The sequence below is a fragment of the Alosa pseudoharengus genome, unplaced genomic scaffold, assembly GCF_046254945.1.
Source record: "Alosa pseudoharengus isolate Yale_2024_CS ecotype anadromous, Long Island Sound unplaced genomic scaffold, YU_APseudo_1.1 YU_APseudo_1.1_scf_5, whole genome shotgun sequence".
In the NCBI taxonomy this organism is placed as follows: domain Eukaryota; kingdom Metazoa; phylum Chordata; class Actinopteri; order Clupeiformes; family Clupeidae; genus Alosa; species Alosa pseudoharengus.
Window position 1 is genome coordinate 5,287,141 of NW_027468837.1, and position 23,145 is coordinate 5,310,285.

Consider the following 23,145-nt stretch of genomic DNA (forward strand, 5'->3'; position numbering starts at 1 on the left):
TCAGGTTAATAGATATTATAATTATGATGATATCCAGAGACCCTATGGGCCTGCCTGGCATAGCGCCACCACCAGGTCAAGCAGGAAATGTGCCAGAAATGGACAATGCCTTAAGTGATCGATCTGAAAATTTACAAACATTTTGAATATCTTTATTGTGATGATATTCACATGTGTAATTTCAATGCCTAACATAGCGCCACCATCTGGCCAACCAAAAAGTGTATCAGAAATGTTGCTTAAAATGAATGGTCTGAAATTTCTCAGGTTAATATATATTATGATTATGATGACACCCAATGGGCCTGCCTTGCATTATGCCCCCACCTGGCCAAGTGAGTAAATGTGACAGAAAATAAAATACAAAAGCAAATAGCCCACGCATCAAATATGTACATTTCACACACGCACCACGTCGGTGCTTTGTTGGATTCCGACATGTCACGGGTTGCGGCCCGTAGGTGCTCGGGCCCGCCATTGCCGCTTGCGGCTATATTTATTATTTATTATTGTTATTCTACTTTTTTGCTTTCCTGTTTTTGAGGGAGTTAACATGGTCGAAAATTCTTGAAATTTGGCACACACGTCAGGTGTCACGCAACGCAGTTAGGTAGAAGAGCTTGACCCCGGGCGTGGCCCAGGGACTCGCTAGCGCCCCCTTAGGTGACTGATCCCGTGGTTGGCAAATATTTTGAGGTGGTTAACGTAATCGAAAAGTCTTGAAATTTGGCACACACATCAGGTGTCACACAAAGCAGCTAGGTAAAAAAGCTTGGCCCCGCGCATGGCCCAGAGACTCGCTAGCGCCCCCTTACGCCCCCTTAGATGATTGATCCCGTGGTGGGCATATACTTTCAGCTACACACACCAAATTTGGTAGGTGTTTGTATCTCCCCATGATGAACAACTTTCGAATGTACAATGCATTAGCCACGCCCAACAGGAAGTGAGGTATTTGGGATTTTGTGCAGACTAATATGTGATGAAATATGTGATGAATCATGATGCCAAAGGAGGTGCTTCCCATGGGTGAAAACGCATGAAATTTGGCACACACATCAAGTGATACAGTGAATAGACAGGGATAAAAGCTTGGCACCGGGCGTTGCCCAGGAACTCCATAGCGCCCCCTTATGTCACTGTGACTTGTGGTTGGCATATAGTTTTAGATACACGCACCAAATTTGGTGGGTGTATGTAACTCCCAAAAACAAACAACTTTTGTATTAACATGCCATTAGCCACGCCCACAGGAAGTGAGGTAATTGAGATTTTGTGCATTGTGGACATGATCAATTTTAACGTACTCCTCCTAGACGGTTGATCCGATTCATGTCAAAGTTGGTATACATGACGCCGAGATGTTCCTGATTATAAATTGTGAAGCCTTTTTTTGATATGTTGTAATTTGACGAAATGGCGAAATTATTAATTTTAATACCCTTCCACATAAGCAATAAATGTGTCATAATTCACCATGCATGGCTTGAAATGTTTTAAATTTCACAGGTCATTGAAGACCATGTTAATGATAATATTTACATGCCCATAATTCATGTTTAGCATAGTGCCACCAACTGGCAACAGAAAGAATGACAATTACACTGATGTCACATGATCAATTTTAACATACTGCTCCTAGACGGTTTGTCAGATTCATGTGAAATTTGGCAAACATTATGCCAAGATGTCGCTGATGTTAAATTGTGAAGGGATTTTTGATATGTTATATATTTGATATGATTTTAATATCTCACCACATGAAGAGGAAATGTGTCATAAATCACAGTTCATTGAATGAATGGTCTGAAACTTCTCAGGTTAATAGATATCATGATTATGATGATATTCAGACACCCAATGGGCCTGCCTGGCATAGCGCCACCACCTGGCCAAGCAGGAAATGTGCCAGAAATGGACAATGCCTTAAGTTATTGATCTAAAACTTTATAAAATATTGGATGTCATTATTGTGATGATATTCACATGCATAATTCACAGGCCTAGCATAGCGCCACCATCTGGCCAAGCCGGAAATATGCCAGAAATGCTCTATGCTTTGAATGAATGGTCTGAAACTTCTCAGGTTAATAGATATTATAATTATGATGATATCCAGAGACCCTATGGACCTGCCTGGCATAGCACCACCACCTGGCCAAGCAGGAATATGTGCCAGAAATTGGTAATATTGGTTGATCTGAAACTTTGCAAAATATTGGATATCATTATTGTGATGATATTCACATGTGTAATTCAAATGCCTAATATAGCGCCACTATCTGGCCAAAAAGTGTATCAGAAATTTTCTTTCATTCGCAAATAAATGTGCCCTAAAATAACATGCAAAAACAAATAGCACACACATCAAATATGTACATTTTACAAATGCACCACGTCGGTGGATTCTGACATGTCACGGGTTGCGGCCCGCAGGTGCTCGGGCCCGCCATTGCCGCTTGCGGCTATATTTATTATTATTATTATTATTATTATTATTATTATTTTTAGTTCACCTTTTTGCTATTTTTGAGGTGGTTAACATGGATGAAAAGTCTTGGAATTTGGCACACACATCTGGTATCATAATGGCTACACAGTAGGGGTGTAAAGATTAACCGATACGTATCGGTATCCGTTTTTAACGTGTAAGATACTGCTACATCGATACGTGAAGCCCCGTATCGGAAACAAACTGAAATGAACCGGTCGTTATATAGATTTACTTGTTATGAATCGGTGCACAACCTTTTCTGCTCGCTCAGACTCATTTACGTTCCAAGCAGCTTGTTCATCCCACTTCCGGTTTTGAAACTATACGTGGCACGGAATTGTGGGTAATGCAGTTCGTTTTTGGTTACATTCATTGCCCAAAGTTGTCAAATGACCTCATTACCCATACATCTATTGCAACTTAACCATGTGACAACTTGCACTCGGTCGGCTTTTGTTTTTCGAAATCCAGCGTGAAATTAAGCACTTATAGCTTTCCTAAACAGCAACGATAGTCTGTAGAGTAGCCTTACCTTTGATGAAGGGATTTCCTTAATGTTAAATAATAATTTGGCCCTTGCTGCTAAAACAATGCATAAATTATTAGCCAATGATTTTGTTCATATTCACTCAGACTTGTGGCATTTTAGGTTCTGCATTAGGTCTACTGTTGGAACAAAATAAGCCCAGAGAGTTCATTGATTTGTAGGCCTATTTTATTCTTGTAGGGTAGGCTAGGCCTATATGAGAAAAGGCCAAGAGTGTCTCAAGCACTGTTTTATTTTATTTCGGTATTGTCTTACCTCAGCTCCATGAAAACAATCAGATATAACTCTATAAAATCTGTAAAGTCTATAAAAATGTATTTTTATGTTGTATTTGGCTGCTGTGCTTGACTGAAATGTAGACTATTCTTTTTTCATTTCAATACAGTATATGAAACAAACCTCAGTTTAGATAATCATATTTACACATTTTGTTGCCTAATTGACAACCATGACCATGATAATTGATAATATAAAATGAATGTGCACCTTGAGCAAATTATAAAAAATCTTTCAGAATGCTTTCCATTCTTGAACTACATCGAATTGCATCGAATCGTACTGAATCGTTTTTTTATAAACATGTATCTTTTCTTGTATCGAATCGTGCCCATGTATCTAGATGCGAATCGTATCGTCTTTTACATGAGAGATTCACACCCCTACTACACAGGCATAAAGGCTTGGCCCCGGGCGTGGCCCAGGGACTCAGTAGCGCCCCCTTAGGTGACTGATGCAGTGGTTTGCACATACTTTCAGCTAGACACACCAACTTTGGTAGGTGTTTGTATCTCCCCAAGATGAACAACTTTCGTTTTCTACTTTATTTTCATAATTATGAATTATTATTTTGACTTTAAATCTCATCATTTTGACAGAAATGCGCTTCCGTGCGTTTCCGTAGAAAAGGTTCTGACACGCAAAACACCAGACATGGCAGTGGAAAAGGTGACTCATACTTAAAGTAGCACGCAAGTTGAGATTGCATTAATTCCCTCAGGAAACTTGAGTTAAAAGGATGTTCTTTATTTGTTATTTCTTGACATAAAAATGTGTTTAAGGATATAAAATAACATTGCATTGCAAATATACCACTTAAATTTCTCTTCCATTAACTACAGGTGCATCTTAAAAAAATACAATTTCATGGAAAAGTCCATTGTCTTGACCAGACAGAGAGATTAAAGGTTTAGGAAACCATTGCCGGTGATTTGACAATCAGCTGATTAGAGCTCATCTCAGATTTATTTTTATTCTAAAATAAGATTCTGGATTTTTGATTTCCATTAGCTGTAAACCATAATAATAATAAAGATTAAAACAAAAAGGCTTTTCACTTTGTGTAATGAATGTAGATTACATAAAAGTTTCAGCTTTTGAAATAAATTATGGGAAAATTGAAAATTTCCATGATATTCATTTTTTATGATGTACCTGTAAATGCAAGTTAACATTACAAAACTGTATGTGTAATTAAGGCTGGGCTGGAGTGTCAAAACCGTTACAACAATTTCCACCAAGGTCTAAGCCATGCAGGCCAAAAGTGTCATGGATATCCATGATGCCATGGATAAATGCCATGATGCATTAAGAAGGATTCAAAAAACATTCTCAATAGAGAAATAGTAAAATGTTGAGTCGGGTGTAAGACAAAAAGGCACTTTACAGCTGTTTTTCTCAAATCAACATTAAACAATGGATGTCCATTGAGGAAATGGCCTTTGGCACTGATAGGGATTAGCCAGTCTTAAACCAGGAGTTACAGTAGGTCACAAACCAAGGTGAAAACTGAAAGGTGACAACTGAAAAGGTGGGAAGAATTAGCAAGTATGTACAGATCTTCATAAACTGTGTTAGTAATTTTTTTGCCAGACAAAGTACAAAAAAAATGTAATACCAACGCAATATTTTGATCATTGACCTGGTAGGGATATGAGGCAACCAGTTTTACTACTTTGACAAATATTTTACCAACTGAACTCCTTGTGTGATCAAAATAAATTATTGTTTAATGATGTGATAACAATATCTGATCCCAATGCATACTTTGACCAAGACACAATATACAAAATGTTTTTTTTTTTTTTTTTATCACTAACTTAATTAGCTTAACCAAAGCACTGGTTGGCTTTGCTCCTATATTAGCTAATATCTTTAACATTATACAGCATAAAAGAAATAAGGCATTTTGCGGAACTTGTTCAAAAGAAAAAGAAAATCTACAGAATACCACATGAACAATTTCACATTCAGGCCTGACACAACCTGAGAATTCAGAGGAAAATTGAGCATTCAGATTGAACCAAAACTCCATATTATTTGGTTGATGGAGAAAATGAATCACTCGCAAATCACTTTAGCCCCTCCACAATCAGAAGTACACATAATAAGTTAAAAACACGTCATAGAATTCTATATGCTAAAATAAAGTGACAAATGTAAACATTTCCTTTAGAATTCTCTTCAGTGCATAATATTAAAATTGTGCTAAGCATAGCTGACAATTCTTGCAATGGTTGCGCAAAAACATAACTTGCATACAAGACATACTGTATATTCCCTTTTGTTTACTACCTTACAGGACAGAAAAAACACTGAAATGTTTCTTAGAGAAGAAAAAGCAGAGAGCTTTCTAAGAGGCTGCCACTTCATATTAAATAGCAGTGTCAAAGATCAGCATGAGGGAATTATATAAAAAGAAGGGGGGAACGCATATAATGTTTAGTAAGCAGGCTTGGAAGGTGGAGCAACGTAGGCAGGGTTGTAGGCAGGGTTGTAGGCAGGCTGCATGGCATTTAAATCTGCAGGTGGAGGAGGCTGGGCCTGGTAACCTGCCGGCACTGGCGGTTGCAGAGGGTAGGACTGTTGACCTGGAGTGTATGCTGCTTGGCTGTAGTTCACAGGATATCCAGGGCCAGCTGTGGGGACAGACATGGTTAAGTTTGTTGCCTAGTTCATCAATTAATCCTATTTCGATAGGTTTGTGAAAACTGCAAGTGTTGGGGGAACTTTAAGCAAGCAATTACTTCACATTGGAAGTAGCTTAACTACTATACTAGGGATGCACGATATATCGGCGGCCGATATATTATTGGCCGATAAGTGAAAAAATGAAAATATTATTATCGGTCCGATAACAGAATTCTGGCCGATAATTTGCGCCGATATTTTCCTAATTTAGGCCTATGTAAGGTCCGTCTGGCTACACTGAGCTACTTGAGCTTGGTTGGCTATACTTTTTCCTCAATATAATGTCAGCGGTGTGAAAGTATTTCTGTGGATATGCGTTCATTTGGGAATCTGTGCATCTCAAAATCCTCTCGTGAATGATCCGCCATTTAACCTTACCAGAGCGGAGCTCAGCCCTATCTAGAGTCGTCTTGTGCTGATGTGTTTGCACTTTACCGCGCTGGTCGGGGAAACAAATAAACAAACTCGTTAGTGGGACGAGTACATAAGTAGGCCTAGTTCTAAGTTGTGTTTTAGTATTATATTTGCATTACTTTAGCTTGGGTTTTGTATTATTACCTAGAAATATGCTAACCATTCGTGCTTCAGTTCCAGACAGGTCATCATAATAAGTTATTAAAACCTTCGGGGCTAACTCCTTTCATTTCTGCTGCAGCAGGTTGTGCGCAACAGAGTAGACATAAGATACAGTCTGAGGAGTTGCAGCTTTATTCAGTTACCCGCAGTTGAAACTAAACCCTCACAAGGGGTTTCCCTCACAAACTCTGATTTGGTCGCTATACTGTAACTTATTCCCAGCTGAGCCGTTTATGAGTGTTTAGTCCTAAATGAAAACAATTCATACTCTCTAGCCACTCACTCGCAATTCACTGACGTCAGGTTCACTTAAAGGAGCCACACATACTGTAAGGCTAGGCTACTGTTATGTTGACTGCTGTACTATTGAGGACTATTATGAGTTCTGTCCATCATTTGGTGGTAGGTTAGCCTAGAAATCTAGACGCGCCCCTAGCGGCAGCAAATCGTTAGGTGGGCTTAACATAATGATTGATGGCAGAGTTGCAACGGTTTGGCTTGAATTCCCTGCTACTTGAAAACAAATAAGATGGATGTTGCTGTTGGCGAACAGTGTGACACAAGTTAAGCTTTTATTAAGTTGGCAAACGTTTGAACTAGCCAACTAGCTCCGCTGGTGGGAAACGCATGGGACTCATAGCGCTGCCGCTGTCCTATTGCGTGCAGAGGGAATTTGAAAGACAACTGATTATCCCGCCTCTCGGACTGAGCACTGCGAACGGTGAGTGCCCAGACCCTACATTTTAATGTGGGTCTGGCTCGTCAGGCTAGTGGTAGGTAAAATTACCGCAATAAAATTATGCTTATTAAATGCTTTCCCCAAATCACTTTTCACAATTTTATCGGTTATCGTATCGGTATCGGCCACAACAAACCAATAAATATCGGTTATCGTTATCGGCCCTAAAATTCCATATCGGTGCATCTCTATACTATACCGAACGGAGAATTATAGTTGGGTTAAACTAAAACTACCTGAAAAGTGTTGTTCAAACTACTTTTTTTAGAAGCTTAGTAACCTGTTCAAAAACATTATGTATTAAAAAAAAAAAAACATTTAAAATGCTACCCTCAGAGCTAATGTCAGACCTTTGATAGACTTTATTTGTATGCCAGTGTTGCCATGGACATAGACAATGTTCAATGTTTGTGACAGGTCATGTTAGATATCATTTTAGCATGGTAGAATATGGCAAAATGACCAGCAGAAACCACAGTGTGTGTTAATTACTGGCACATGAGAGCATGAAACCATCAAAACTAAAATGCCATATGGAAATGGAAACAAAGCACCCTACTATCATAGACAAACCTGTTGAGTAGGCTAGCCCAGCCTTTCTCACACTTCTTTGACCTGAGGCCCGGTCATGGCATACTTTGGGGTCATAGGGCCCACCTACATGAACCCACCTCCCCTCCCAATATAGCTATGTTGTTATATGTGCACTTCAAAGCAGTCAATGTTTAAAGTGCTAACATTGTTCACAAAACGTTTGTGAAAACATGCACATCAGAGGACTGCTTTACTAATGCAAACATAAATACAATAATTTAATTGCTTTTGCATGGTTGCATGAGAAAAACTTCTCAAAACAACAGAAATTGGGTGCCATTGAATCCACTGAATGTAAGGATTCAGGAAACGCAATACCTGCTTTTGTGAATGGTAAATGGCAGATCAGATAGGCGTAAATCACTGATCTGGAGATCTTTAACAGGAAGACTAATTATGCTACAATAGCTTTTGGCCACATTATATTCAAATTTGACTATACAATACTCAATGCTAGACAGTGTATTATATAGTCTGTGCTGTTTTTTTATGGAAGTTACATAAATCTAAGTAATTCTATTAAATGTAATTTCATAATTAAATAGCCTTCCAATAGGTTGAAGCGGAGCTTTGCTACCAACGTTATCGAGTGGTTTCAATGTCTCGCGCACACGGATGCATTGAATAAACACTCATACCACTATTTAATTGTATGCCTCTATGTTTGATGACACCAAATTGGCATATATTACCTACTGATTGCAGAAACGTTTGTTTTCTTTTTATGTCGGTCTGCGGTTCCTTGATTAATTGCGCAGCAAAATATTAGACGAAGCCCCGAGAATAATTTCACTCCGCGGAGCAGCAGTGTCCAAGTTGCGGCCGGTGCTGGTCCGTGGCTCATAGTTTGAGAAACGCTCCAGGGCTACTTTGAAAGGCGACAGGAGTTGAGAACTCAAGGTGAGAGACTCTCTTCACTTCATTTATTGCAGTATCCAGAATAGTATAATAGTCAGAGTCTGGACTAACTTAACCTACTACGCTTAGCTTAGCTCCCCCCGCTTAGCGTTGTGTTCTGCTGCCTAATAATGAATCACGCTGAAAGTAGGCAGGCACGCAGCTTTGCTGTTCGCGTTTACACTTGCGTGCATGGCGGGGTTTAAAACATGACTGCCAAAGCCTAAGTAGCCTGTTTAACATCCAAAGACAGTCATTGTAGCCTACTTCTCAAGAGTTAATAACATAGAGTTAATAACATTACAGTGAACCGTTTGAGATTTACTTAATTGCTAAGAGTGTGACACTCTGAATAAACAAACATCAATTTAACAAATTAACATTTAAGAATGGTAAAGTAACAGAGAATGCTCAGAGTGGCAGTTTACAAATGCATCATTCTATCCGGTTTCAAACAGACACTGCATTAATCAACTGACTGAAAAAAAAAAGATTCCATCACTCTACGGCAGGGGTAGGCCTATTCAATTAATCTTCAGCGAGGTCCAGTTACAGAAAATTTCCTCAAGCAAAGGTCCGGAGCATCATAATGTTTAACGTGTGTTTAGGCTATGTATATGTTTATGTATACATGTATAATATTAGGATGGATGGATGGATGAAGCCTAGTTGTAGATAGATAGATAGATACTTTATTGATCCCCAAGGGGAAATTCAAGAAATAAAAGATTGTAGCCTAGGCCTTAATGTTATGTTTAATGTGAAATAAAATAAGTAAACTAAAAGGCAACATTCGAAATGAGGAGAAATAAGGCAAGATAAGGGTAGCCTAATTGGGGAGAAAAACTGAGTAGCCTTGGCTATTTTTAAGATCTTAACGTGCATTTTTAGTTTTTTTTTTTATGTTGACCCGAAATCCTGGAAACCCAGGAATATCACGTTGTTGGGCAGCGAATGCTTAACTAGATTGTGGTGGATCAATCATATTGCCTTCTTAAATCGTAAAATATTCTGTGGTCTCAGTTCACTGTTGAATGGGCCTAGCCTACCCTATGCTTGCTCAAAATATATGCTTTGTCTAGTAGAGGTGTTTCAAATTGGCGCTTAAAATCGCCTGTCTCAGAATATATAGAAGAGGTCCAGGGCAATTCCGCGCAAAACTGTCACATCCATATTTAGTTGGCGTTACGGACGTGACAGTTTTGCGTGGTATTGCCCCCGTATCGTTACACAAAGCTCTGTTCTCGCTGTCTAGCTTTCTCCTCTTTGAGCAATCGATGATTTGAAAATAACTTACTTATCGTTAACTTAGATATCCATCTAATTGTTTCTCGTCCCGTCTCCTCTCCTCGCTCGTTTCAGTCTCTTCTCCATAGTAGGCTACTTTACTCACTGACTCGACTTCGACAGAATTCACAGATTTCACTGGCTGAGTAGCAGCAAGCGAAATAATGGTTCCTGAAGCTCCTGAAGTAAATACTGTTATCCTAACCAACGAAACATTTAGCGCAGGTTTGAAATCTTACGTGAAAATCTAAATTAGGCTATTATGGTCTGGGTCCGGATAGGATCACGTCACGGTCCGGACTCGGACCGCGGTCCGCCATTTGGTGATGGCTGCTCTTCGGTATCTCATGTCACATTTCACATCCAAACAACTTCATACTCAACACGTGAAGTTGATTGGACAGACGGTCTGAGAAGTATGCAAAGAACAGACGGACAGGATAGGCCTAAACAGATATTCTTTGATACTTACTACTCTCTTGATAAGGAGGAGGAGGTCCAACAGCATAAGATTGTCCTTGGTATGGTGCACTAGGCATGGATTGACCCCCATACCCTGCTGGGGTTCCATATCCAGGCTGTGGTGCCACAGGTTGGTATCCTGGATACTGTTGGGCAGGGGTGGTGTTTTGAGGATATGGTGTAGTGACCACTGTTGTTGTGTGGGTGGTAGTTGCCACCACCGCTGCAAAGAGGACCACAGTCTCAATCTCAACATAATCTTAACAAGATACTTGCAAGATACTTGTCTGCTAAGCCTATTGTTTAGGATGCTGTCAAACCAGCCTGGGTGTCGTGTGATGGTGCAAAAATATGGACCTGTCGAACCGTGCGTGCTGTTTACAGTGCTTATAATAATACTATGCTGTACTGCCTTTCCCCTTTGAACTCAATAATTAAAAGGATTTTAAGGCATATACTATTGGGGCCTACCAATTCATATATGAACATATATGAACAATCAAACTACTCAGGTGCGCGGGAACATATTTTTGACCAGGGGTGCTGAATAACAAAATAATGGATGTCCGACGATTTCTCCCCTAGCATGATATGATTCGAATTTAGACAGGTAAATACGCCATTTCAGCGCCGTGTATGAGTAGACCTCTGACCTCTGGTAGACCTAAGAGCGAGAACAGCCACTTCCACTGCAACTATGCGCAGCACTTGCCACTCCGACTCATCAATAAAAACTACGCGCACACACACCAGACCCATAGAAGCGCACTTGACTTTACATCATTAAACTATTTCAGTATATTGCTTTTCTGATTGTCAAAACCACACCAGAGATGTTTGGCTTGAAAATATAATTAGGCTGCAATGACCTACAATGGCAAACAATTTCTGAGTAGCCTAACTTATGGCTTCTCCACTCCACAGCAAAAGTGTCCTAACCACCAATTACAGCGGTTTCTATCTGAGCGACTTCAATAGTGAAAGGATTTCAGTGTCATATTTCGGTGGCACTAGCTAAGCTGTCGTGGAACTCGAGATGACATGTCTACTGATAGGCAACAGGTCTCACCAACACGAAATTCGTGGATTTGGGCTAGATCAGCCACATTGCCTGACACTAACAGAAACTGAGCCGTACGTGAGGTCGTGGGCTTGCCAAAGACTAATTGCAAAAGATGCATCCTACCTCATCTGTTGTCGTTTGGTATTCGAAATTGGGCTTTTCACAATTCAACGATATATCCAAAGTGCGAACTAGTTGGTGATGGTATAGAAACTGGCAGTAGGCTATGCATGCTACACGGAGTTCTGACAGGTGCATGGCCTAATAAGCAGGCAAGATATAACCCACGATCGCCATGGTTTCATTTTTGACAGATCAGCCTCTGGATGTTCATATGCCAAGGCCGTAGCCATGATGTCAACATTGGGGGGGACCAAATCTGTGGTGCGGTGTGAATTTGAATAACAGAATTTTTATACATTTCCTGCCATGCAAAAATATTATTAAAATCACAAACAAGTCATTAGTTAAATCACTCAATTAGGATATACCAAACTTTTGACGGACATAGGCACGGATTATGAACCCCTGGGCATAGATGCAAAAAAACCCTCCCCAGTTAAGATAGGGGGGCCCAGGGGCATACTTCCCCGGAAGACTTAAAAAAAATGACCCTTTATATTATGACGACTTGTGAGTTTTGTGGAAATAGAAGAGAAGGGCGGAGAAGCAACTTCACACAGTCTTAGGCTTCAGGGCCCCCTGAGCTCTTGGGCCCAGTAATAATCCATAATCCAATAATCCATCCCTGGATATAGACCTGTGGTATGACTCCATTTGTCTCCAAAATTTATATTTTAAAAGAAAATACAAACTTAAAGAGGTGATAACCTCTTTAATACACTGAATGCTTACTCATAGGTTTGGACCTATAGCCCAATCATATTTTGTATTTAGATTTTATTATTCTGGCGGCTAATCACACAATTTTAAGGTAGTTTGAAAGGGATGGGATTCAAGATAGACTAGCCTACTAAGTCAGGTCCCTCTTCTGTCTGACTCACCTCAAGTTACCCTATGCATTATAGGCTGGTTTCTGACAGAAATTACATTTTGTGTTAACATGTAGAAACACATTATTTGGTGAATGTTTTTTCAACTTTTGTGCCGTCGCCACATTTGAGTGCTACGTTTTGCCTGCATGGATGCGCGATTGAGCGTAACATGCAAGATGCAACAACCATTTCTAAGAGGCTTATAAACCGGTTCATTTCTGATATTACTACTAGCATATGAATGCATTTTTTATGTTGTAAGACATTTGAAAGAAATGAATGACACAGGCACGCACAAATTCAAATAAAAGGATATTACGTTTCACTTTCGCTATCATTGCGAGAAAATAGGCTACAATATGGAATTGCTTCAAAGTTCCCTTTGAGTCTGATCAGCTTCAAAAATGAATGGGGTTTCCTTAGACAGTGCTACACCTTTCCAACAAGTTTTGTGAGAATTGTACCGGTATCTTTTGCGATATTGTTGACAGCCTGCACCGCAGCAGGGTGCAGGAAGCTTTTGATAGCGCACGCATCAAACGCAAAACCTCCAGGACAAATCACTCAGTGTAGGCTACTCTCTCTGAAACCATCAACAGGTCACTAATTTGTGCGTTATTTATGTTTGATTTCATTTCAGATGGCGGGACTTGTTGGTTTCCTGTAATAGCCTATAGCGTTTTTTTCTTTCTTTATTTTTCTATGTCCGAATATTGGGGGGGACATTTTGGTCACGTCTGAATATCCCAAAGTCTATGGTGACTACGGCCCTGTCATATGCATAGTTAGCCTACCTTTAGTTTGCATTTACATTTTAAACACTGAATCTACTGTCTTTACTGCCGGGAGAGAAAAAAATCCTGTATTCTTTTCTGTAGCCTAATATTCTTTTCTCGAAGTCAACTAGCCTGCTTGCAACGTCTCTCCTCAGCGAGTCACGTCACTTTCACTTCTATAGCTAGACTATAACGTTTAATCTTGACTATGGATAGCTATATTCAAATATCCATAACCTTTATTGCTATTTGCCTATTTGACAACAAATATAATGACAAACTGCGAATTTGTAAGCCTATTGACAAAAAGCAAGGGGTGCTGCAGCACCCTCAGCACCCACCTTCCCGCGCCCTTGAAACTACTTGATTGTTAGATTGAATTCAAGCCACAGTACACTGAAGACGGGTGTATCGGTGGTGCGCCCTTCTCAACTCCGTTTAATCCTAGGCTATGCAAGTGGCAAATAGTAGGAACAAACTCGGTGGAGAAAGATATTAGTAGATAATTGTAAAGCAATTTACAAAAGATTCACTAAACAAAAATGCTGATGTGGTACATGAAAATTTAGCTAGAAATGTGGAGAATGCAATGCAATCAAGCATTTTGGGCAATGTGGAGGCACAAGCCGGCAGGAGAGCAAATTCTCGGGAGGCTACTTCTGAGAATGAGAGAAAGAAAAAGATGTGCGTTTTAAAAGAACGTGCAGACTTTCAACAATGCATACTAAGGAAGCTACTCCTATTTTAGAGACTGTCATCTTTCTTAACCAGTAGCCTATGGACATTTAATCTGAAAAGGCAAGTTATTCAACTCACACAGAATGTGACCAGACGTCCTGGTTTAACCGGGACAGTCCCGATTTTGAGTTGCGTGTCCCGAGTCCCGACAAAAGCCTGTCGGGACGCTAAAATGTCCCGGTTTACACCACATCACTAAACTCCTGTAGAAAGACTATAGACTAAAGCGTCCGGCGTATGATTTCGATAATGTGTGTGCGCGTGTTTGTCAGTCAATCGTAACAGTCTGCATATTAATCTTTGCAGCCAACCTTACAGTGTATCTCTCTAAACATTACTGCAATGCCTCGTCATATATGCCTTGTTTTAACAGTTAGGACAATGCAGAAGAGAAAGTCATCATTCTCAAAATGTGAGTTTTGTTTTCAAATGTTTTCATGCATGTCTGGATAATGGGTGAGGAATGTTTAGGAGACAGACTATCGTAAATCCTCAAATTATGGCTTTTATTTATTTAGGCTGCGCAAAGCACAGCACCTTTATTTGGGGCAGGCTTGTATTCGAGACAGGCCTTTATTTCTTACATGATGTGTTTTATTGAGAGACATGCGTTTCGTTTGGAGTGGCATACCGGTAGACTATCAAAAGCAGATGTTTGGTTTGGGATTTCATTTACGTTTGGACTGTTTGATTATATTGCTAAATGTTGGGACCAGACTTGGAATTTCATAATTTTAGGGGCAAGGCCACACGTCAGGGCACCAAGGCCAAAATTAACTAGAATTGTGTTTCCGAGGAACTGCAAGAGTGGGTTTGATCAGGGGCATGGAACTCGGCTTCAACCAAGAATTCCAACGGTACCTCATTTTTGAAAATTGGACATACAGGTCAAAAGTTACATGCACACACCTTCGATCATCTTCCCAGTGTCTTCTTTGTGTTCCTTCTGCCTCTCTTAAATCCAAAGGTGACAGAGCTTTCTCTTTCTATGCTCCCCAGCTTTGGAATAGCCTTCCTGATGTTGTGAAATCCTGCCCCACTATTAGTAGTTTTAAATCCAACCTAAAGACCTACCTCTTCTCCCTAGCTTTTAACACTCCCTGACTCCCTCACCTCTCCCTTTTTTTAATATGTTTATATGTATGTATATGTATTATTGTTATTATTATTATTTTTATTATTATTATTATTTTTATTATTATTTTATGTAAAGCACTTTGGTGCAATGCTATTGCTTTGAAATGTGCTATATAAATAAATTTGACTTGACTTGACATACACAGACAGCCCAGCCCAGCCCATTAGATGGCTTAGAACTCTGCCAGGTGCAAGCTGTGATGTCATAATCGAAATTCAAATCCTGAACATTCTGCCATTCATTTCAACGGGGCCAAAAAACGCAGAAAAACAGGAATAATGCAAAAACGACAAGGGGCAGCCACATGAAAAAATGTAAGCAAGCTACACCGGTTCGGGCCTGAATTTTTTAGTTGGAATCGTGTCGATACCTCAAACGCTCTAGGAGCAGTAGTCCTGTGCAAAAAGTGGGTGAACGGGAATAATAAACAGTGGTGGAGGAAGTACTGAATCTCAGTACTTAAGTAAAAGTACAAATACACAGAGAAATATTTACTTTAGTAAAAGTAAAAGTACCACAATGACAACCCTACTTAAGTAAAAGTAAAAAGTACCTGCTTTTAAATGTACTTTAAGTATTAAAAGTAAAAGTATTTGCATAATGATTTATTCTCTTAATATCTATATTCTAAAAGAAAAATTAGTATGGGCTGTGGCATTTTAATTAAGCTAGTTTTAGGTTATACTCGACTAGATAGTTTCAAGCTAATGCAATTGTGCTTACCATCTGTGGCCCAGTTTACATTCTGACCTACAATTCTAGAGACTGTAATTCTGGTCATCTACTAGGGTGATCTGCTGAGTAAAATATCATTTAGCAAAACACGAGAGCCTGAAGTTTAACGGGGTAGACAAGGGAAACGTCGGGTGGATCGTAATGCCAATTCTGCTGATTGAACAGAAAAGTTGCTGAGGAAGGTGTCTTCATGATTAGGATCAGTTTCACTTGCGCAGACGCACATAGTAGACATTGAATGAGCGCTCACATTTCTACCCCCAATTGTAGGCTATGCCTCTTTATTTGATCACACACAATTAAGAAATATTTCCTAATCTGGAAAATGCTACGTTTTTTTCGGCCAGCGGTTCTATAATAGTCTACCATTCATTTGTGCCGCAAATGATCAGATGTGTGGCAGAAGCATGGGCATAGCCTGTAACTTCGCTGATCCGCGGATAGCAATCTCATCGGAGAGGAGGCCTTAACGCTGCAGATAACAGACAGAGAAAGGCACAGAACACAGTTGCATGTACAGTGTAGCCATGGGTCTGGTGAATATAGCCTACCGAATGCAGATGGCTACAAGCTCACGCTTTGCCTGGTCTAGACTAGAAGCTTATATTTAAAAGATTTAGAAGCTGGGCACGTAGCTCCAGAATCTTTGGTAGCAACCCCGCCCCCTGGTAAAACAAACGTGTTTGTCAGAGAGAAAAAAAATCTGATCATAAAATGTATTGTAAAAAGGAACGATGGTGTTGTAGAAATGTAGTACAGAGTTTTGAGTAAAAGTACAGATAATTGCTGTAAAATGTAACGAAGTAAAAGACAAAAGTATGCACTATAAATTCTACTTAAGTAAAGTACAAATACGTGGAAAATTTACTTAAGTACAGTAACGAAGTATTTGTACTTCGTTACATTCCACCACTGATAATAAATAAGAAAACTTAATTGAAGAACAAGGCTTTGCCATGCTGCGGGCTTGCTGGATCAAACCCACTAACTATACAGTAGGCTACATAAAAATTATAAAAGTTATATTTAGCCTATTCACAGCAGCAGACCTGCATCACGGTATGAAACAGTACAAAAACATGAAACATAAAATATTACATAGAACTGTAAATCAAAGAACTGATTTTAACATTTATTTTCTATTTGGCCTGTTATGAAATCATGTATTGAACAATTTAAGCACACTTCAGCTTTAAGAAACTCCTACATGCATGCTTGGCATTTTGTGATCATTAAGGCTACTTTGACAAACTCCTAGTCAGCTGTATATCCTTTGATTTTAATATTTACAGATATCTAGGCGATATTTGTAACATTTATTTTGTATTTGGCCTGTTATGAAATCATGTACTAAACAATTAACTCTGGAATGGCTAACTGTACAGGAGAATGCTTTACACCTTTGTGTTTGGTTTATTCTGATATATGGTTGGTCATGTGTTGAGGGAAAAGTTTGTGAAGTATTCCACCGAGATGAATGGGTAGGGAGACGGGCGCAGAATGTAATATGATTAAATTAGTTACTTTTCTTGTGAACCGTTTACCACAACAACTAGCAACAACAACATTGTTTAACCCTTAGAACCCTAAGCTGTTTTTAGGGCATTTTCACTACCTTTATTCATAAGGATTTATTCTGGTCATTGTGAGTGCCACACACATATATTATATATTGTTTTTTTCAGGAGAGTTTAGGCTATTCAGATCTGCCATCATTTCATGTATTAATACTAGCATTGATTTTATTTTGATTTTTAAAGAATTAAAATATAAAAAGTGTATTATAAAAATTCTTATATTTCGACATGTATCTCACCACAGCAAGCTCACAGCTCTACATGCATTTCATGTGTGTGTAGGGCAGACTGTCCTGAATCGGGCAATATAATTGCCATGTTGGAGGGATACTCTGGGGCTGAGCAATTTACAGAAATATTTGCTGTGTGATTTACGGAAATAAATGCCATTTTTTATTTAGTGATGAAAAATGACCTTTCTGCGCTCCATATCTGTGACACGAACTGATCTGACCTGACTTGACCCGAGGTTGCTGTTAGCCTGCGTGCCTGTGTGTATGCAGTCATAATAATTCTCAACTCTTTACTGCATTGCCATGAACAAAGTAAAGGCAAAAAAGGTGTTTATTTGTTGAACAAATTGGGATGCAATGTGAGCCTTGAATTGGATGCCATGCAGGAATTTGCTAGGATCTCAAAACCAGAATATGAACATGCTTTGCCATAGAGAAACACATGATAGCATTGGATTATAAACATGCTTTGCCACAAGAACAGACAAAAACGTGGGGTAAGTCCAGCTATATGAAGTTATTATTTTGCTGTCAGATCGTCTGTTTTATAACCCAGAAGGATGTACTTGGTATCAAATGATAGCTCTGAGTCTCCTCTTTCATCTGACATGCGTGGCATATCTATGCGATCACGGGTCCACGAGTAATTCAAACGAGAGGAATGAGTGTGCAGGTTGGTTTGTGTACATGAAGTTATTATTTTGCAGTCACTTCGTCTGGTTTTATAAGCCAGAAGGATCGATAAACATGGTACCAATGGATAGCCCTGTGCCCCCTCTTTCATCTGATATGCTTGCCATATCGATGAGATCACGGGTTCGCAAGTAATTCAAACTAGAGTAATGTGTGTGCAGGTGAATGCAGAGAAGTATAGACTGTAAATATGATGCAATTTGATTTAATTTCATGATTTTTTTTAATTTTCATACTTGATCGTACAGACAAGTGTGTAGTCTCGTTGGAAAGCCCCACTTCTGCTCTGTTGTGCAATAAAGGTTTCATCTCGCTGCGATGAACCGTTCCGGAGCAATGTAACAGAGAAGAAAGTGTGTATTTTTTGACGCACTTTGCGTCAATCGGGTTCTAAGGGTTAAAAGCTGAGAAAAAGCTCTTTCGTGTAATGTGGTACATGTGATGTCTGTGTGATGAGTAGGCTACTTTGCGAGTAATTCAGCAAAGATTGGGTGAATTTAGATGTACTCTCTTTCTTGCCGTGCGCTGTCACTTTCTCCACTGCATAAAAGACTAAATTAATTTGCGCCGTGAATGCTAAGCTTAATTTGCCAGGCCATAGGCTAAATAAAAATCGCTAGTCGGACGTAAAGCAGAATATTGAAAGCAGAGGGCACCAAGGCCTCAGTGGCCTGTGAACCTCCAATTTTCAAAGGTGCACCATGGCCGTCGTGGCCACCGTGAAATTCCCACTCTGGTTGGGACTGATGGCCACTGAAATCTGTGGGGTATTTGATGGTTCACTATTAGGTTTAGCAATTTACAATATAATCAAACAGTCCAAACATAAATTAAATCCCAAATCGAACATCTTCTGCTTTTGATAGCCTACCGGTATGCCGCTCCAAACGTCTCCTATGTCTATGTCTAGGCTATGCCTAAAACGCACCATGTAAGAAATAAAGGCGAATACAAGCCTGCCCCAAATAAAGGTGCTGTGCTTTGTGCAGCCTAAATAAAAGACTCAAGCCATAATTTGAGGATTTATGATAGTCTGTCTCCTAAACATTCTTCACCCGTTACCTAGACATGCATGAAAACAAAAAACTCACTGCCATATATGTGATATTTGATCGCTGTTTTGCTACAAATGATGTTTTACGTAATGAATGCACACACTAAGTGAAAATAGGCCTACTATGTGCTCTGTGTCTGTAGCTGTCTGTTTACGTCCGCAATCGATTATAACGTTCCTCAAATGGAGAACACATCCATGTTCTCTCGCGTTATAGGCCGTCATGCTTTTGTGTTCGCAAAATTCCTCACGGTTCCTGATGGCTAAACTTTTTTCCTTTCCTGTCGATAGTGGTTGATGTAGAAGCACCTAGGCTATAATTTGACTTCAGCAGTGACAAATCAGAGAGAGAGAGAGAGTGAGCATGAGAGCGAGCATGAGAGCGAGTATGAGAGCATTTGCTCTGCTGCCAGCTTGTGCCAATACTGTATATCGTCCAAAATGCTTGATTGCATTCTCCACAGTTTTTGCTAAATTTTCATGTACCACAGCAGCATTTCTGTTCAGTGAATCTTTTGTAAATTGCTTTACAATTAGCATCTGGCCCTCGTTGGCAGCCTTCAGCTTGCCACTATTAACTCCTTCGTCTTCATTAAAATTCCAGGAAGAATTCTCAGACACAGTACATAGAAGTCACGGTTCGGTTCAGACATCACGGTTCGGTATGAATTTGGTACAATGGAGGGAAAAGCAAATCAAAAATGCAGAAGGCAATTTTTTTTTTTTTGAATGTCTCAGGCTGTAGGGCCTACTACCTAGTGATAAAATCTCTCCCCTGAGCTAGCGGCAACAAAGTGTGCAAAGTAGGCCTAAGATGTAAACAGTAAACAAGTACCCCGCATCATCTACAGACTCAATCTGTAACTTGTAAACAAAATAAGACAATCAGCTATAAAACTGAAAATATGAAATTTATGAAAGTGCAAATTACATAGAACAGGGGTTTTCAACCGGTGGTCCGCGGCGTCATTGCAGGTGGTCCGTGACATGCATTCCAGCATGCGTAATTTCACAATTAATAACTTTTTTCCATCATTAATTTTTCCAAACCATTTCCAGAATTGTTGCGCATTGGTGTGAATACTTTACTTATTGAAAATATCTAAAATACTATAGAGGAGATGAGATTCAAACTGACACAGGATATGTTAGCTTTGTAGGCCTACGTAACAGTCTATCCTGTGCTTTGCTAATGCTGTGTTTTGCGTCCCCAACGTCACACATGCACATTCATAAGGTAGGCTACAGTCTGCGCGATATAGACCAGCTCGGACGGAGTTCACGTTATGTTTCGTTGAAAAGAAGCTTAATAGTTTCGTGAAATTTGGAGGAGTGGAGCTGTTAACAAACTAACGTTTCTAACTAAGGTGAAGTTAGCTAGTCAGTACCAGCATGGATCGCTATTTTAGTAGCCTAAGGAAAGTAACAGATGTCAGGACAGATGGACAGGATTCTGCATGCTCTTCAGATAAAGCTACAACTTCGGAGGAAACATAGTGGAAACGAGAAAGAAAATACAGTGACGATTAAATGCTAAATATGGATTTAAAGTAACGATTGACAAAACTGGAGAGGAGGTATCACTGTTTCGTATGTTCAACGTTAAGGCCATGAAACCGCCGAAACTCGCGTCATATGGAGACACACATTACAGTTTCTTGAGTAGCCTATGCAGATTTTGTGTGATGTCACAGACAGCCCGCTCATGAGAAAGATTGCTGTGAGGTGTGTTTTACCCTTTCCAACTATACCTCTGTGAGAGCGGTTCCCCCCCCCCCCCCCCCCCCCCCCACACACACACACACACACACACACACACACACACACACACACACACACACACACACACACACACACACACACACAATAGTGGTCCGTGGATTACTTGTTAGTCAGGATGGTGGTCCCTGGTACAGAACCAGTTGAAAACCCCCGACATAGAATAATGATTTTTAAAAAAATCCACTTAGGCGAGACTTTCAACATCCATGTTTGGTTGTATATGGAAGGGTCTACAGTTTGCCTCAATATTTTTATACACATATTATATTTATATATATTTATGAAACAAACCACCACGTGTTTTAGTGGACTGAGTTCTGTTCTTTTAAAAAGGACTATATGTGACCGTGTCTGGCTAATGGCCTATATGTAAACAACAATGCTGGCATTAAGTTCCTGAAGTTAAGCATGGCAAACAGGACTGCATTGTGGTTTTATTGCCTCAGTTCCCTTTGAAAGGTCGCAATTTCATGGTAGGAAACAAGTTTGTGGAAGTCAGAATTGTTTTACACAGAAAACCAAACCCAGAAAGCAGGCAGGTACTCTTAACTTGGCAGCTAAGTTTTTTTACATTCCTCCTACCACAATTCTTCACTGCAAAACTGTGGGCGGAGAGAGGGGTGCCACTTCCTGACTGACACTTACTTATACATGGTAACAACAGCCTTGACTGAGTGGGAAATCCCAGAATTTACCCTGTGACCAAGATGAATCAGCTCAGTTTACAAGACAGGACTTACGTCTGGGCTTGCGGCATAATTTATACAGGCAGCAGCAGGGGCACACACAACAGCTGATGAAAATGATGATGATGACGATGACAGAAACAATCCCAGAGATCTTGATCGTGTTTATAGAGGAAGTAAATCTTTGGGGGGAAAAAACATGTAAATATTGTGCAACATATTCTGAAGAACATCTTATACAGTATTTCACATCATTTAGGTCAGTGTTTCTCAAAGTGTGATCCGGGGACCACTGGTGGTCCGCGAGCAGATGTTGTAAAAATAATATAGATGAGTTGTTTGCAATATTGAACCAACTTGTATGTAAATCCAAAGTTCTGCAATACTGCCTATGTAAGCTATGCCAATTTAAATCATATGAATCCTCTGACACAATAAGCAAGGTGCAAAGACAATAAGCAAGGTGGTTCAGTGAGTAGGCCTATTGTGTCTATTAGCTAGGTGGTCCGTGAGGTTTTTTCTAATGGTTAAGTGGTCCTTGGTCTGTAAAAGTTTGAGAAACACTGATTTAGGTGAATATAGGGATCCTTTTACATTCTAGTATGTGTAGTATGAAACTTAATGAAGTAAATAAAACCCATTTGTCTTCTTCAATTTAAGCCCTGAATGATTATTGTGCTGCCTGTAGAACTTCAGATAATGAGTGTTAGTGTGTAAGTACAAGCTTTTCAAAATTAGGCAGACATCTCCATCTGCAGTAACAGGTTAATTAACATTATTTTGTTTTTATAGTGCTGTTTATATTCGTTTTTTTTTTAACATTGTATATTGACTAATCTTGTGTTATAAGATGTAAAGCACATTGAATGACCACTGTGTATGATAATGTGCTATATAAATAAATGTATATTTACATCCTATGGTTGCTGAGTGACATTCGAATGGACTGTCATATTTGAATACTCGCTCGAATGTCACTCAGCAACCATAGGAGTGGAGTTAAAGTCGAAGGTGAAGTAGCCTAATGTTAAAATTCCACAATTTAAACATGACAACAAATGCAGGGCAGTATGGCTCTAGCTGTTCATCTGCTAGTCAATGACGAACGTATA

General features: G+C 39.6%; 1 protein-coding gene across 2 annotated transcripts in view; it reads right to left on the minus strand.

Annotated features, from left to right (window-relative positions):
- Nucleotides 1-4,048: 4,048 nt before the first annotated feature.
- LOC143104968 (uncharacterized) overlaps nucleotides 4,049-23,145 on the minus strand; it is a 76,475-nt gene continuing 57,378 nt past the window's right edge. Inside the window, exons 3-5 of one of the 2 annotated variants that reach the window (XM_076269332.1) lie at nucleotides 22,088-22,215; nucleotides 10,574-10,786; nucleotides 4,049-5,956 (exon numbers count right to left, since the gene is read on the minus strand). In XM_076269332.1, the coding sequence (XP_076125447.1) occupies nucleotides 5,760-5,956; nucleotides 10,574-10,786; nucleotides 22,088-22,215 (538 nt within the window). In that variant the 3' untranslated portion in view covers nucleotides 4,049-5,759. Of the gene's footprint in view, nucleotides 5,957-10,573; nucleotides 10,787-22,087; nucleotides 22,216-23,145 lie in introns of those variants that run through there. The other variant, XM_076269330.1, reaches the window with a different exon arrangement.